Source organism: Dermacentor variabilis, chromosome 4 (assembly GCF_050947875.1).
Source record: "Dermacentor variabilis isolate Ectoservices chromosome 4, ASM5094787v1, whole genome shotgun sequence".
Lineage (NCBI taxonomy): Eukaryota > Metazoa > Arthropoda > Arachnida > Ixodida > Ixodidae > Dermacentor > Dermacentor variabilis.
Window position 1 is genome coordinate 43802306 of NC_134571.1, and position 17798 is coordinate 43820103.

Here is a 17798-nt window from a genome sequence, read left to right on the forward strand (position 1 = left end):
GACTGCGCATCCTTCATGAGTGTATAAGCACACTCTTGGCTCATCTTCCGGAATGTAACCTCTTGGTTTGTGACCTTTTCTGCGATGTTTAATGACCAAGAGTTCTGATTTGGTTGCCGAGCATTTCAACGCCATGTCTTTCAGTGTGTTCTCTACAACATATAAACTTTCCTGTAATCTGGTCCCTGTCTGTCCTACATTACCTTTGGCACTCCATATGGTTATGTCGTCGGCATATACCACATAATGTATACCCTCAATTTTCTCCAGATTTCTTGCAAGCTTGGACATTGCTAAATTAAATAGCATGGGTGAGAGCACAGCACCTTGTGGAGTGCCCTTATTTCCCAAATTCTTAGGTTCTGATTTAAGCTCACCCAGCATGAGTTGCGCAGTTCGATTTCTAAGAAAGTCCTTAATCATGTTAAAGAGTCTCTTACCTAACCCCATCTCTGAGAGCACACCAAGTATTGCCTTATGCTTTATACGATCAAAAGCTTTTTCCACATCCAATCCCAAAAGAGCTTTCGTATGCGCTGGGCTGGCCTGTATAAGTTGGTGTTTGATTAGCAGCATAGCATCCCGAGTTGACAGCCCGGGACGAAAGCCGATCAATTTGTATGGGAGGATGTCGTTCTGCTCAACGTATTTAGTGAGTCGATTTAGGATGACATGTTCCATAGCTTTGCCTAGACATGGCGTTAAGGAAATAGGACGGAGGTTGTCCAGAGTGAGTTGTTTTCTTGGCTTTGGTATGAGGCGAGCATTGTTTAACTGCGCGAACAAACGAACCACAAAGACAGCGAGGGACAAGGACGGGCGCCAAACTCGCCCAACAACAAGTTCTTCTAAACTTGGTATGAGGATAGTATTGGCCACCCTTCATTCCTCTGAGTATACCCCTTTTTCCAACATTCATTGAAATGTTCAGTTAGATAAGAAATTGATTCATCATCCAGATTTCTTAATATCTTGTTAGTTATTCCGTCAGGTCCAGCCGCCAATCTACTATTAAGACTGTGAAGAGCCGCCCTCACTTCACTCTCAGTGAAGTCACGGTCAAGTTCTTCACATATGCCTCCCGTATAGTCGGGGCTCTAGTCTGCTTCGTTTGGTTGTTTAAGTGGGAGATATTTGGCTGCGAGACTATCCATGATATCCTTCTGTGTTTTATCTTGGCTTTCCTGATGAACCAACTTAGATATAGCTGTTCTCTTGCTTGTCCTTGTTTCATTCTCGTTGAGCAAGTGCTTGAGGAGGTTCTAGCTACCTCTGTGTTTGAGTCTACCATCAGCCGAATTACAGATCTCATCCCACTGTTGCTTCACGAGGGTCTTCGAGTGATCATCAATTTCTCTGTTTAATTGCGCTATTTTTTGCTTAGCCTTCTGTCTCTGCGTTTTCCATCTCTGTAATATAGACTGTTTGGCCTCAATCAGATGCGCCAGCCTGCTGTCCATAGCCTCAATATTTTCGTCTGTCCTGATTTCTTTAGTGGCCTCTTTCACGTCCTCTCTGAGCTGGATGACCCATGTCTGAAGGGGATCCTGCTCGGCATCTAGAGGCCCCATTTTCCTTCTGTTCGCCCGGATTTTTCTGAATTGATCCCAATCAGTGAATTTGAAGATTCTAGTTTCTTGTCTCGGTATGCATATGGTTATGTGTATGATATAATGATCACTCCCGAGATCCATGTTTGAATTTTCCCAATTCGCTCCTCTTGAGTTGTTTACAAAAGTAAGATCTGGCATGGAGTCCCTGCTTGTGGACGTGCTACAACGGGTGGGATACGCCGGATCAGTAATCAAGCATAACCCCAGATCCATGGCAAGACTCCATAGTTCCTCTCCCTTCTTTGTGTTCCAAGTGTATCCCCATGTGTGATAGGGAGCATTAAAGTCCCCTCCAATAATGAGCGGGGAGTTTTTGGCAACCGAAAGCACCTTGTTGAAGAGTGCTCTAAACCTCTGTCTCATGTCGTTAGGACTGCTGTAAATATTCAAACAGAAAATGCTGTGCGTCTTACCTCTGTTCCTTTTAAGTATTATCTCAACTAGAATAAATTCAAACCTGGAATGTCTAAGATGAATATCATGCTCAATGTATGGCAACCTTTTGTCAATGAGGGTCGCCAACCCCCTCCCCATTTTTTTGTCTCTACATATAACTTTGTACCCAGTAAGCATAATTTCGTCCGCTAAGGTTTCCTGCAGCATAATTACTTTTGGCCTGGCCTCAGATGACCTGATCACCTGTCGCAGTGCTGCCTTTTGTGTTGGAACCCACGACAATTTCATTGCCACACATTAAATCCATGATTACTGTCGATTGTTATTAGGTAAGGCTGCCTTTCTATTACCCGCTACTTTCCTCTTTGTGATGGCCCCCGACAATCCAGGAATGGACTTATACTATCCGCCTCCGATGGCAGATACTCATCGTTGTCATCCCCTCGCGTCTCAATTTCCCCAAGTCTTTTCTCCGCCGTTAGCCTCCATTTCCACAATTTGTCCACTTTAAAGTTGGTTGCTTCCACTGTCTCTCTTATCGCTTTAATTGCATCTTTTATTTCACTGAGGGCTGAGAAGACTGACTCATCCTTGGAACTCACCACCCTCTCTTTAGGGGCAGGAGAGCTGGATTCTCCTGGATCGCTGGTTTTGCTTACAGGTATATCTATCTCTACTCTAGCAGGTGTCGACTGCTCTTTTTTACGAAGCTCTGCTACCTGCCTGGTCAATTCTTCATTAGCTTTTCTTAAAGAAGTTACTTCTTTAATTAATTTCTCTATTCTGGCATCATTGTCATCACCTACAGCAGCCGAGGCGCCCCCAGCAACTCTCGCCATACCTTTTACGTTGTCAGCCCAAGTGGTTCCTGGTGTCTTCTTCTCGCCAGGTATTGAGTCCCTTTGCACGAAGCACACCTGCGCTTCCCTTGACTTGGAGTGTTTTCTGTTCCTGGATAGTGAACGATGGCTGGATCTGGTGCGACTCCTGGAGCGTGAGTGCTCCCTGTCCTCGGGGCGATGGTTGGGCGCCAGCTGTTGCGCTTCCGACTGCACTCCTGTTGACGACCGAGTCCTGTTGCGCTCTCTTCGACGAAGTCGTACAACATAAGGGATTTGAAATCTTTGCTTACAAAACTTGTCGCCGGTAGGGTGATCACCTTCACAAAATTTACACTTAGGTACACACACATGTTCATCTCCTGGGTTGCGAGTTCCACATCTCCTGCACTGAACAAAGTCAGGTGTTGGACACACATCAGAGCGGTGCCCGACCCTTCCGCAGGTGAAGCAGACGTCGAATTTCTTCCTGTAGAGGTAGCATCTCACTAGTGTGGATCCGTACCTGACAAAATTGGGCACTTTGAGTCCATCGAAAAGTACAATGACCGATCCCGATGTCTTGATGCGCTTCGCAGCCAGCGCAAGCGGCTTCAAGTCATGCATGATGTTTCTTGTTATCATAGCTTGCGAGTCTCTGATGTCCACTCTTTGGATGACGCCTTTGCATGTGGCATGTGGTGCCGCTTCGTATCCATTTGCCTCGTATTCCGCTTCCATAATCTTGAATGACTTGATTCTAACGTACTTCGCAGCATGTTCGGGCTTAGGTATGCTGACTACGATGATATTTTGAGTGAAGTTCGGGGAGACAACATCTTCACGGGCCTCCTCTTCCGTTAGGCCGGACGCCTCGATGACTGAGGAACCAATCGTGGTGGTGCTCACCTTGTTCAAATTGAGCCCTCCTCGAGGTCGTATAATAATCTTTCTGTGCTCCTCCGGCAGTTGAGGCATCCTCGAAGCTTTTATAATCTGATTCTTGACCATTCCACCGATGGCGGTTCCCTTGACTCCATGCTCTCGCTGATTATGTGGCAATGTGCTCTCCTCATCCACAGCCTTTGTGCTAGCTTGTGATCTTCGGCCAGCCACTACTTGCCAGCCGTAATCGTCCTGATCATTGTTTCCTTAATTTCCAGCAAAATCTTCATCTTCCATGTTTGTATCTGCTATGGCTGCGGTCAGGTGGGCTTACTAGCTCCAACAAAGGCCCTACTCCTCACTAAGGAGCAGAAAACGTTCCGTAAAATTGTGAAGAAACAAGCCCCACCTCGAATCTTGGTGTCAGTAGATTCGCCGTCGCTTCGCGGATCCAGTGGTATGCTTCTTTTCGTTGCACTCTCAAAATTGGCGAGCGGAGCATGGAAAAAGAAACCGAGCCGATGCTTCCACGTCTGCACTGCTCGGCGCTTCTTCTTCTTCTTCCACAGCGTGTGTGACATAGTGACACGGTGCCACCTGTTAAGAGCATGCAGTGCGCTTCCAACAGCGTGTGTGACATAGTGCCGTTGGAAGCGCACTGCATGCTCTTAACAGGTGGCACCGTGGGCATCGTTTTCCAGCGTCACCCACCTGGTCGATATTGCTTCGGTTTCGTAGAGAAAAACAATGTGTGTCTCGGGTCGCTTGGGGGCCACCAACTCCACATGCACATCTGAGCTTTCATCTAACATCATATAACACGCTTTCTCTCCGCTACCACAAAAATAAGAAAACGTCGTAGTTTCACCCGCAAGGCAAAGCATTGGTTGCGATAGCATATTATTAGACAGGTACATGAAGTAAGGATAGTATATTTATTGGCTGTATAAAATTGTAAACATTTGCTTATTAACTAGATTAACAAGTGTGGCATCAAGAGTGCACAGCCAAACATGAAAACATTTTATTTGATGACTGCGGACACTCGCTGTCAAAGTAATGGCATGAGGAAAAGCGGCAGCAGCAGCGAGCGAATTGCCTTTCATGCTGCGTTTTGCTTCAACGTGAACTAAGTGCCAAGAACACAGTGCACACAAAACCATCGGCCCTCAGCAAGCCTAGACTCTGCACCCACTGCAGACAGCTTTCAAGGTGGGGCCCATGTGGCCGTGCTCAGTTACACCATGTGCCGCCGGTGATGGAGTAGCTGACCCAGGCTGGAATGCTTTGGTATGCTTTGAAAGCATGCCGAAGCCCGCAACAACGACAATGCGGGTTTCAGGTCACTCAACCCCTTTTCAACTCGGTGCGTGTTGACGTCTTTTGCTGTAACGATTTGTGCAATGGTCAAGTTAAGCAATTAAGTCTGTTAATTCACTTCGTGACTTGTGATTGTAAAATTATCTGGTTAGCATTTGTTTCCCCCAAAATGCTTTAACGAGATTCTACTGTATTCGATTAGAGCAAAACTACTGTGAATTTGAACCCCAATACCTTGCACGGTTATTTCATAAACGTTTTCTCACTCCCAGGCACCGCTTTTTTGGACAAACCGTCACCTTTGGCTCAGGTTTGATGTGTCACTAACTACTGTAATGTTGCGTGCTGTAAAAATGACGAGGAAAGAGGCCTGGGAAGCAGAGACCGAACCGGAGTGTGTGTGCTTGCCTTAGTTTGCCGAGTGCACTTAGCTTATTGTAGCTCTCCTTAGTTTGAACTCCATTTTATTTGATTGAATTTCCGATCCCCTTGGGAGATTAAATTAATGAGATTCTACTGTTCTTTTTACCAGAAGAGAAGATGACCCATGAGAGCTCATCACATCAAAGTGGGTTGCCATGTGTTGCACTAATACATATCTTCATTTCTTCTCCTTTAACCAGCCGTGAATGTAACCATTTTCTCCCTTTCATTGCTGCCATCAATGGCACTGCCACTTTCATAAATGCTGTCCCTAATGTTTCTCCACTCCTCTCTGAAACACTTTCAGACCGCGAGACTATGAACATGAATGAATGAATGAATGAATGAACAAGTAAACAAACAAACAAATAAATGCACAGAGCAAGAGTTGCAGAAGGAAGGAGAGAATTCGAGACTGACCGTTTGGATTGGCTGGGATCTGACTGCTGCTGCTCAGACAAGGCTGCACGATCCCGGCGGGTAGGCCGCAAGGCCCGGAGGTTGACAACTGCTGCTGATGAAGGGCTGTTGCTGCTCTCCTCTGCACTGCTGACTTCCATCCTGCATGTGCAGTGTCAGAATTAACCTCTTATTGCACGAAGAAGAACACTAGATTTGCGCTCACATTGGCTTCACACCATTTGCTACCCGAAGGAGGAACTAGTGGGTCCGTGATGAAAAATTGCAATAGGCAACTACATAGCAATGCCTTTATATCTGCTTGCCTGACAAGCTGCTTCACATCAGAAATAGCAAATGAAAATTGTGCACTTGAATGGATGCAGATATGCAAGTTTCAAGGAGTGTTCAGCCCCACAGGAAACCCTGCATGCATGGCACTGTTTTCAAAGTGAGAAATGGAGACCAGCTGAAATGTTTTGCTGGACAACTATGCATGACATTAGAATTTGGCCTTCTCGTGCTTTCGGAGTCCTATTCCAAGTGCTCTGGATCGGTAACGTGTGACAGCGAGCTAGAAGTGCCCAAGTGGGTTCTCTTCGTCACGGTAACCTCTACATTCTCTTGCATGCGAACAGCTGTTCCTTTTCAAGGCTGCATTTCATGGCCATATTTAGGACCCCACATGTTGAAGTGCAGTGGTTCCTTGCCCCTGAACAGAGTCTGCCACATTCCTAGTGCATGCACAACTGTCATGCCTGAGCCGTAATGCCAATACAGCCTGCCGATTTCCCACAGTAATTAGACTCCACCATACCTTGCATTCAAGACAAGCGACAGTGAAATGTAAGGGCCAGCGACATTGAAGAAAACGCATGGAAGTTCGAAATTTTACGTGCATAAAGCGCAATCTGATCATGAGTGGTGAGTAGTAGTATTATGAGTAGTGAGGATTCTTTGGATAAATTTTGACTACCTGAGGCTCTTCAACGTGCACCTAAATCTAACTACAGAAGTGTTTTTGCATTTTGGCCCCATTAAGATACGGTCGCAGTGGCTGGGATCGAACCCGTGAACTCGAGTTGAGCAGCACTACTACGCCATTACCACTGGCAGGGTTACTGCGGCAGTTCCAGTGACGCTGAAGTTTCCCTGATGGTCAAAACTGGCAAAATCCTTCATATACCTAGTTCTATACAAGGGTAAAGTGTACTTTTGTAGCAGCACTTCAAGATTTTGGAGAAAGCTACAGACCTGCAGCAGTGATTTTAGCATTTCCAGCAACTGAAGTCACTGGCTTTTTTCACGAGATTTAATTGAAAACCGGAGCAAATGCACAATAATCTGACGGCATAACAAAAATGCATAACCAAAACACTTGACCCTGCATAAAATATTTGCCGCACCAGCTTGCGGAGTAGGGGATTGATGCCATTGGACACTACTGCAATTCACTGCAAATTACATTTCTTCTAGACTAAATTAATTCCAGCCAAATGCCTTGGCAAGAGACTTCTTTCCCGTGTTCAAGCTTTGTGCTTCTTGATGATGAAAACTATGAACCTTCTGGTATGATCAAAGGACTCGCAGATCAACGAGGAAGGGAATGCATGCTGGAGGCATTACAACAAGATCTAGAATATAGGTGCTGCAATAACAATTACCCACAGAAACTACTGCAGCTATAAAACACTCTTGAAATTGCTTTGCTTATATGTCACACAAATGCACACACTGTGCTTCTGGCTTTCTCTAGAATAATCATGCACGTGTAAAAAGAGCAGGCTTTACTAAGAAGGATGAGCTTGCAGATCCAAGAAGTGTCTCCCTGATCCTCAAAGAACCCGGGTGCCTGTTTCAGTACCACTGACTGCTCGTCTTGCTATGCACAGAACAGAAAGGTACTGCAATGACTTAGTGCAGCGGTGCTGACTGACCCGAGGGGAACCTCCTCTTCAACAGCCATGACCTCGTCGACTGCTTCCTCTTCAGCTGATGTAACCTCGGTTGCATGCACCAGCTGTATATTTCCGCTGGCCACAGGCCGAGGCCTCCGCGATACTCGCCGCAGAGCTCCTCGTGGACGTGTCCGTCCAAACGCTGCCAGGTCCACGCCTGTGTTCTGCACAGGCATGCACAGTTAATGTGAATAGCCAAAAGACCAACATGCTGTTAATAACATGACAATACTTTTCAATACCCTTGTGTTAGTACAATTTGTCACAGAAGCCCTCATAGTGCACCTATGGCCATAGTGGGAATAACACCATGCAACAGTAAAGTTAAACATCTATTAACGAAGTATATAAAATTGGCAATTTGCTTCATTACATCTAAACTTCATTGTATAGAAATTTGACCTTTTATGCAAATAAGTACAGTTGCCGATGAATTTTTCTTACATAGCAAGGGACCGCAGAACTTGCCAAACTGTCAGGCAATCGAGAAAAGCAAATTTAAGTGAGAAAAGAATTCATTTTGATAAATTTGGGAGTCAGCGATCAATGATACAGTTTCATGCCACAAACGTTGGTGATATCTTCACATCGGAGGTACGAATTAAACAAAGCTAGGCATGCTTTCGCATGCACTCCGGCCCCTACGGCTGATAGTGTCGCCTGCACTGTGACGACGTTATCAGGAAAAGTGCCGGCAGTGGGAAGTGAATGCTTTGCCTGCCTCTCACTCCAACAGGGTCGTCACCGAAACTCCAGATTATGCAAATTCCAATAGTAAATGCGTGGAAGGATGCCTTAAAAATGGTGCCACACCATCTTGGCACGCCCACTCCTCGCACACACGGCAGATAATCTCTAAAGCAGGGTGCGCAGCTGCGTAAGCACTCAGCCGCGCGCAGCCATGGCCAAGACGTGCGCCAACTTACCCCCCCACTCCGCCCCCTCCCCACACCCTCGTACAAGCTTGATCGCGTTACCGCAAGCTTGCTCCCCTCCCTCACTTTCCCTTTGCTTGTGTGGGAAGGCGTCACTCGTGAAGTCACCATCTTTATTTTGTCACTCACACACACTTTAACTCGCACCTAAAGCACACAGTGCACCGGGTGCACTTTGACTATGTATGGAACATGCTGTGGCACCACTTCAGCAGTCTCTTTTGTCGTGCCATGCACGATTTGAGAGGTACGTTTGTAAGCCGCCGCTTGTAACTCTATCATTTGACCATCTGCGTCCGCGGAAGTTTCTATTTACTGTCTCAATATTCCTCTGCGGTGGCAGTTATACTGAAATCGCATACAAACACACTTCATTATATTGAGGTTCTAAATACATGGTGTTCTATGGCCAAGAGGTTATGAAAAGTTAAATACTTCGTTATATCGAGAATTTCGTTACATTGAAGTTCATTACATAGAAGTCCAACTGTATATAAAATTGATGCTGGCATGCTTTACGAGCACAGAGGCTTCTAGATGACTCTTAACTTTCTGTGTACAGCAGAAGCTGGTTGAAACCTATTACGAAAAAATGCGAGAAAAAACATACTAATTGGGAAAATATACAAGCCAAAGTCCCTAAAGAATATGACAGACTCAACTGCAGTCTACATCTATGAATTGTGAAGCATTGCAGCATGAGATTCCAATGCATGCTGAGCAAGTGGAGCCCACGCGGCCCAAGGTGCATGGTTGTCTTCTTTTGCGGCTTCCACAAGTTTATATTTGCACTCCTTGAGTACAGCCTAGGTTTACAGTCTTATTAAAAGGGCATTTTGGAAAGACGCTTTCACGTGCCCACTCTGTGCGATATGCCAATGCACGTCAAACAGGAGGGAACCGAGCTGCCTGAGGCGCGCTTTGTCATTTTCTTATTGTGTAGTGTTTTTAAGATGACAATGGCAAACCAAAGAAAAAGTCGAGCTGGTGAGAAATGCTAGAATAAGATGCCACTAAAGCAAAACAAAAAGCTCATTTTGTGCTGCCTGCTACAGGGAACGGTGGCATGTTTGCGTTATTGCATTTTAAAAGCTTGTAGTACGCTTCCAATGGCACTAAGCCACAGGTGCCATCAAACAGCTAGATAAATGAAGATGCTTATCATGATAACGTTCGTGGCAATGGCTGTGGACACAGCGTGTGCCAACGTGGGAGATTTCCAAGTACCGGTAGAAGAAACTGACTGTGTGTCGGCATTTTCACATGCCACGGGCGAGCACCTACTGCTCTTTTTCTTGTTTATAGAGATCTAGCAGTCACAAAACATATAATACGATTGCAGTTTGGCAATGTACTGAACGTGATGAAAAGTTATCGCTTGAGAACACCTCAGAAACAAGAATGGGGCTGGTGGCAATTAGCAGCGCGACATGAACCACAAATGTTTCTCTAATAAGTACTTCCAGGAACAGGTGTGTTCCAAAACTGTTTGTGTGGGCACGCAACTTTTGCTTGTCAAGGACGAGCGTGGGTCACAATTATCCAATGTGCGTCGAGAGCAGTTCCTCCCTCATCAACAATGAACAAAAATTAAGTCAGCTTTTGCAGAATCACTTCTTTTAGCTTTACATGGCCACTTTTGTCTCCCTTACTGATAGCCCAAACAGTTGAGAGAAAAGAGCACCAGATGACGTGTTCTCTTGCCACCCAAATGCTTTTGAGACAGCTGTGTTGCTTAAGTGGCAGATAGATTACGAGACAGAGAAAATATTTTATTCTAGTAAAGGGGGACGGTTGCAATGCAGTTTGAGAATCATTTTTACAGCCAGTGTTACTACGTAACTGCAACGAGGGCTTTCCGATGCCCAATAAAGTGCAGACCCTTACGTAGATCTTGTGCAAGCGTCGTGTTTGAGACCGCAGTTTGGTAAAGAAGAAAATTTTTGGTGACAAAAAAAGTCAATGTACAGAAGCCTCTTGTTGTTATTGAATGGGCTACCCTACTCCCGCTTGTTCAATCAATCATACTGTTCCTGGAGATTATTTAAGGGGATGGAAAATCACAATATGGCCCCTCTTACTCGACGTGAAGTAAGGGGAAAAGGGAAAGACAAGGCAGGGAAGAGGAAAATGAGGGGTGATGGCGCAGCCACACAATAAGCTAAGCAGGTGAAGTCTAAATATAGAGTCAGTTAATTCATGCAGGTTGTGCGTAAGGTATGGATGTTCAGCTTATATGAAGTGCATTCATTGTGGAGGTCACTGTGTAATCATTGCAGCTAAGGCAATGAATTCATTTGCGCAGACTGTGCATGCACACTACTTCGCTCTCAGACCTCCACCTGTGTTAACGTTTGCCCACTGGAAGACTCCATTAGTGGTCTTAATGATCAGCTGAATAATGCAGAGGTGCCTGCCTTCATCATCATCATCAGTCTATTTTATGCCATGCCCACTGCAGGACGACCGCCTTTCCCTGCGATCTCCAAATAACCCTGTCCTGCACCAACTGATTCCAATTAGCACCTGGAAGTTTCTTAATTTCATCACCACACCTAGTCTTCAGCCATCCTTGACTGCATTCAGACTAGGATACATAGCGAAAAAATTTTGACACAGGGACAAGCAGAACACAGGACGAGCGCTAATCCTGCTTGTCCCTGTGTCAAAATTTTTGCGCTATGTATCCTAGTCTGAATGTATCTCACCAACACGCCCAAACTTCTTCCCTGCTAAAGAACATCCTTGACTGCATTTCCCTTCTCTTGGCACTCATTCTGTAACCCTAATGGTCCACCCGCTATCCAACATAGCCATTACATGACCTGCCCAGCTCCATTTCTTTCTATTAATGTGAATTAGAATATCGGCTATCCCCGTTTGCACTCTGATCCTTCCTGTCTCTTAATGTTACACACAACATTTTTTGTTCCATTGCTCTTTGCACGGACCTTAACTTGTTCTCGAGCTTCTTTGTCAGACTCCATGTTTCTGCCCCATATGTTAACACTGGTAGAATGCACTGATTGTACACCTTTTATTTTTTCAATGATAATGGTAAGCTTCCTGTCAGGATCTGGCTATGTCTGTCGTATGCACTCCAACCCATTTTTATTCTTCTGTAAGTTTCTTTCTCGGGATCAGGGTCCCCTGCGAGTAATTGACCTAGGTGAACATACTACTACACACACTCTAGAGGCTGAGTGGTGATCCTGAACTCTTGTTCCCTTGCCAGGTTACTTTGACCTTGCCAGGTCAAAGTAACACAGGGCATGACAACTGGAAAGCACTCCCAAGTAAATAAAGCAAACATACAATGGGCTATGTACATACCTTTGGAGCTGAAAAAGCCAGCTCAGGGGGCAAGTAGCTTTTCACATTCGGCACCTGCACCTGCATAAATATTTTTCACACAATAAAGAAGCCTTATTTAGCAAGTATCATAAGCTAATTGCTTCGGAAAGAAGCAACCCCAGTCAAATGCTCAACAAGAATCCTGTCATTCAACAGAACACTACGAGGCTTACTGACTGTCGCACAATGAAGCAGTTTGTGATGTGAAAAAGCTTCTCATTGCTCTGCCTTGACTTTCCTAAACGCTGTAAAAATGAATAAGCGACTGCCAGGTCAACCACAGGTACAGTCGACTACCATTAATTCAATTCTGATGGGACCAATAAAATGGGTTAAAGTAAACAAGATGCATAGCAAATGCCAAAACACACCAAATGCCTAATAAAATGCACACTCACTTTCAATGTGTCCAAAGTAGAAAACTAACATGGAAATTATATTAAAGCTCATAAAAAAAGTAAAAATCAAATGTGCACCCAATTTTTTAGCAAGAAAACTATATGTGTTGCACATCGGTAGCCGGTTCCTTTAAGTCATCTTCGCTGCAGTACACTTGTGTTATGCGGAAAGGCACACGAACGCCGCAAAGGCAGTTTTGATTTTGTATTCGAATGCACCGTATACCCAATTTTTGGTCCAATTTTCATATTACATATACAAATATATTAAAGTAATGACAACAGCAACAACAAAAAGACGCACATTAGAAACGGGTAAATGCCATAATAGGACATTGTGATCTACATTTACAACTTGAAAATCTTCCTAGGGCTGGCTGAAAATAGGCATTTTCGGTGGGTGGTGAAGTGTGTTCAATGCATTCACTGTCGCCTAAGCTCCATTGAGACATGCACTGCCACTAAAGGGTCCCTATTGGCATCACTACAGGGGTCAGGTGCGTGCGCGCCAACTGACCAAGTTAGAATTATCTGGTGAAGGCCTACTTTAGGATTGAAACAACGAAACTTTGGGCCCCTGCATAGGCACTAGCCGGGACCTTTGGTTGATCGTACTAAACGAAAAATCGAATTAATCGAGTTGAATTAATGGAAGTCTACTGTACCATGTGCTTGAGATAACACAAACTTTTAAACGTTTAGGCTAAAATGCAAATAAAGCTTTACTACTTAATTGACAAAGACAACTTCAGTGCTGAGTATGCTGCTGCGGCACCGTCCTTACCTTGTCTGGCAAAGTGTACCACTTGGACGGCAACACTGGCTCTTGCGGGAAGTCCTTCAGCACAAAGCTGGTGGTCTTGGTCATTACCAGCCCAAGGGCCAGGTCACACACTGCATACAGTTTCTGCAAGCACACATGCAAACAGACAAGAGATTACCTAAGTCTCGGCCTTGGGACTAACAAATCCAGCACCTACCAGCTGTGCCTGCTTGTCGTCGGGGCACTGGTTGTCGCGGGTCTGCTTGATGTTCTCGATGAGCCTCTTGAAGAAACTGAAGCTGTAGCCTTCATTCTTGGTAATTAGTGGCTCCATTAAAAACCAGAGACACCTGCACACACAAACACCACCATGCTCTCAGCTGAAATGAAAAGAAGCTATTTCGCGAGTGGTGGACTCAAAAGCAGGCCTGCAGCACTTTACAAATGCTGCAAATTGACTAACCAGCACTGTCATTAACACTTGATCCAAACACTAATCTTCTTAAAGCAGAAGGGAACTTACAATGTTGCCCAAGAAACCCTATGGCCCCTCTTGCATGCTGTCTTTAAATGGAACGCACAGATTCACCTCAGCGTTTGTGCGTTGAAGGGCCACATATGGCTAGAACATGTTTAGCGTGCTGATCTTTAAGTCTATTCTTGTTATCAACAGCCCAGTTCTAATAACCAGAAGGTTAAATAACTAAACGTTCACCACATATCTGCTCTGCAGGCAACATTGTCAACAGGCACATTAGAAGACAAAGCACCAGGGCTTTTTTTCATATCCGCCTGCAAGAAGAAAGCAAGGGTGCACCCCAAAACAGGCATCACAGAAGTTGCACTCACTCCTTGATCTGCACCAGTCCTGGAACGTCGTCATACTTTGGCAGGCAAGGGTCATGGGCAAGCAGGTGGATGGCATAGGGGATCACATAGTCGGGCAGGATGGTGATCAGCTTCATGGAATTGATGGTGTGCTGCTTGAGGAAATCGCGTCGCTTGTTGATGCATGACAGGAGCCACTGGCGTAGCTGGTTGCGCAGGGGTCGCCGCTTCTCAACACCACCCAGTGCGAAGATGGCCAGGAACTGAAGTGGCAGCCGCATAGCCAGTAGGTGCTTGTGCAACTTCAGGCCAAACTGCTCCCGAACCTCTGGACACTCATCCTGGACAGCAATGAACCTTGCTCATTAAAGGGCAACAGGCTTGGGAAGTTAAAGCGAACAAGAACAGTGTTCAGAGCAGCTGGCTGTGATTGCGTAAGTCGATGGCTCCCCAAAGTGGTTTGGGTAGCGTACAACTTTTGTGTCTCCATTCTAGTGTTGGCTCTATACACAAAGAGTTGTACAATGTACTGATAATGGACTACAGTGACACAGGCCACGCACTGCTTAATTCGGATAAGGCCTGTGGCGTGGTAAGTGTCGCATGCACACAGGTGGTGCTAGCATCTGACTGAAATCAAGGGGCAAGGCAGGAGGAACTAAGGTGCAAGAGCCAAATGGATGCAAGCCACATTTTTCCGCACATTACGTCACGTATAATGTCGAGTTATGTCAAACTCCAAGATTTCATGGCCGCTATACGTCACCACAACAGCAGTTATGGCAAACAGTAGTTTTGTTACATTCAGTATGAGGTATACAATGCGACAAACAGAATAAAAACTGCCTCGGATGAAAAGTGCTCGCTCCTTTTCTTTTTTGTGGCCCATTGTGCTGGCATAAAAGTAGCCGACTAAATTGCCATAGACAATTAGCTATTGGTAGGCTCACTGGTGATGAAATAATTGAGATGTGTGTTGTAGTTAAATGCACACCTATTGATGAAGATGCGCATGTTGCCCTGCTGCTACTATACCGTGAACAGAGTCACAAAGCCCTTGCTGTTGTTAGTGGTTATAGCCCACAAATATTTCAGAGGCAAGATGATAAAAACTGCAGTTTCTGTGCAGATTTTATAATGAATTCCCTCAATGAAAAGATGGTGATGCAGTAATCATTTGTCTCATGCTTTCTTAATCTGTTTGATAATTCAATATTTGGATAACCTGTCCATCTTTCGCAATACCACAAAATAGCATGAATCAAGATTTTACTGTACAGTTGACCCCGGATATATAGATCTTGGATATATCAAATTATTGTCTATATATAACGATAGTGAAATCCCCTTGAAAATCCCATGCAAAAGTATAGCGACGTAATACGCATATATCGAACTTTCTTTCACCGCCACATTCAATATATCGAACACTGCTGCACTACGCCCCTACAAGTATGCTTCTCCAAACAGAAATGCAATCACTTCTCGTGTCAGAAGTCTTTAATGTAATTAAATTTGAAACTGCTTGTTTTGGCAGAAGGGCAGTACACGCCACGGAGGAAAACTGAGCAGGGTGCTCTCAGTTTCACTCACTGCGCATATGGATGGCTCGTGCAAACTGTGGCCGTTCGTTATTTGCAAGCGCAGATAGCCACTCTGCTTCAAGAACGCGAAAGGCCTCTCAGTCCAATACGCATTTTACAAAAAGGCGTGGATGACACTCCATCTTTTCCCCGTATGTGACCGGGCATGGGATGCCGAAGCGGAGATGTTACACTGTTGGGCCTGCCTTTTTGCAGGCAAAAGGTTTCTGCAAACGGTATTCTAGGATTCTGCGATAGGCCAAAATGAATCCCACTCCAGCCTCCCCTTGGACGGATCTTTACATTACAGTTTGAATTTGGCTCATCACTGCGCAATTCGCGGGTGGGAATGGGTGTTCTGCAAACTGAAAGCCACTTTCGAAACTAATGAGTGCAAAGTGTCGGCAGTCACCACTGCCGGGGCCGGAGGAGAAGAGCTGAGAACGAAGGCATGCAACGGCCGCGAGGCATCGGAATGCTGAGCGGCACCCAAAAAGAAGATTAATGAACCTTTTAGGGCGGTTTAGAAGCGAGGATGACTGGTTCCGACTGGAATTCAATTCCGAAACCTGACACAACAGTCTGACTGGCTTGTCGCCACTGTAGACAATTATGGACATGCAGCCGGGCACAGCATGCATCTATACAGATTAGTTTGCTTCTGTGGTGCATCCATTTCTACTTTATCTTGAATAAAAACACACAAGTACATTAAAGCAAGAGAGGCACACCACGGTCTTGCTTCTGGGTGAAAAGGACTTTGCACCGCCGCCAATCGATCGCGCTGAAACTAAATGCATTCTCCAAACAATGATCTCCAATCGCATTTCTATTCCACCTTACTGGGCGACTTGCAACGTTCACGGGCTAAAAATAAGTCAGCTTTTGCGTGTTGCCTCGAAGAGGCTAATTGGTAAGTCCCCGCTTTTCATGACTGCAAAACTGCCCGAAACATGCGGAAATCTAAGATAGTTTTCAGCTAGGCACATTTTATATTTTGAATTATTGACACATTGAACTATTTCATGATTCTCTTCAAGTTCAATATATCTGGAGTCGACTATATTCAAGTAATCAAAGAGTGCTGTTCATCCCTTGGGTAATGCTTCCAAATGCATTTACATTCATTTTGGCTTTCCTGTAGATTCTTCTTTGCACTTCTTGTTGGGGCACAAATTTCCGCTTACTGTATTTACTAGAATCTAGCACACACTTTTTCCAATAAAATGGGTCAAAAAATTGCGTGCGCTTTAGAATTTAGCTTGACCATAAATGTGCATTACCATATCGCCATCGGCATTTCAAAATGGCCGCCTTGTGCGGGCTTCGAGCCTAGCTACCATAGGTTCCTTTATGTGCTGTAGTACATAAGCTCAGGCAATGCTTCCTTTGGCTTAGTTTAGTGCACCGTACGTGTTCCCGGTCTTCCCGTTTTCTTCGTTTGCTCTATCAGCATAGAAGTGCCAACTGCAAAGACATGGCGAGTTCATCACGATGTCGCAATTAAAAGGAAAGCGTTCACGTGTGCGGAGACAGACAGAAATCGGGCTGCATCACGGGCGTTCAGAGTCCCCGAAAATTGCGTGCGAGACTGGCACAAACAAGAGAGGCGTTCTACACTGGTGGCTGCTACGTACGGCGCGGCCTCTATCTTGAAAGCGATCTGCGATGAAGACAGAGTCTACTCATCGAGGCGCACCGCACTGTGTTCTTGTCGCTTAGTTCACGTTGAAGCGAGAGGCTACACAAACACAAGGGTCGATTCCCTCGCTCCTGCTACAGCACTTCCTTACTCCAGCCTATTGATGAAGAGTTTCCGTGGTCATTGAGTGAGACGTGTTCATGTTTGCTTGAGCGCGCGTGACACCATGCTCATTAATTTAATTAGTAAGCGAATGGTTAACAGTTCATACAGGCGATAAAACTACTATCTTTACTTTTCGTATAGCTGTCTACTGATTTGCTATCGTAATCGATGCTTGGCCTTTCAGGTGAAACTGCAACTTATTTATTTATTGCAAATTTAGTTCATTGGGAGTAAATCTTTGTTTTTTCCAAATGAGAGAAAGTTGTATTTCTGTATGAAAGAATGAGGTGCGTGGTATTGTAAAGTACTTTTCCTTTT

The 17798-nt window shown here is 45.1% G+C and overlaps 1 protein-coding gene across 10 annotated transcripts in view; it reads right to left on the bottom strand.

The window, feature by feature from the left end:
- The window catches only part of pds5 (cohesin associated factor B pds5), an 82145-nt gene that overhangs the window by 18355 nt on the left and 45992 nt on the right, over positions 1-17798 (bottom strand). For 9 of the 10 annotated variants that reach the window (XM_075688833.1, XM_075688835.1, XM_075688834.1 and 6 more), the window contains exons 19-24: positions 14112-14431; positions 13480-13612; positions 13284-13406; positions 12081-12140; positions 7792-7976; positions 5876-6016 (exon numbers count right to left, since the gene is read on the bottom strand). In XM_075688833.1, the coding sequence (XP_075544948.1) occupies positions 5876-6016; positions 7792-7976; positions 12081-12140; positions 13284-13406; positions 13480-13612; positions 14112-14431 (962 nt within the window). Of the gene's footprint in view, positions 1-4628; positions 5099-5875; positions 6017-7791; positions 7977-12080; positions 12141-13283; positions 13407-13479; positions 13613-14111; positions 14432-17798 lie in introns of those variants that run through there. The other variant, XM_075688837.1, reaches the window with a different exon arrangement.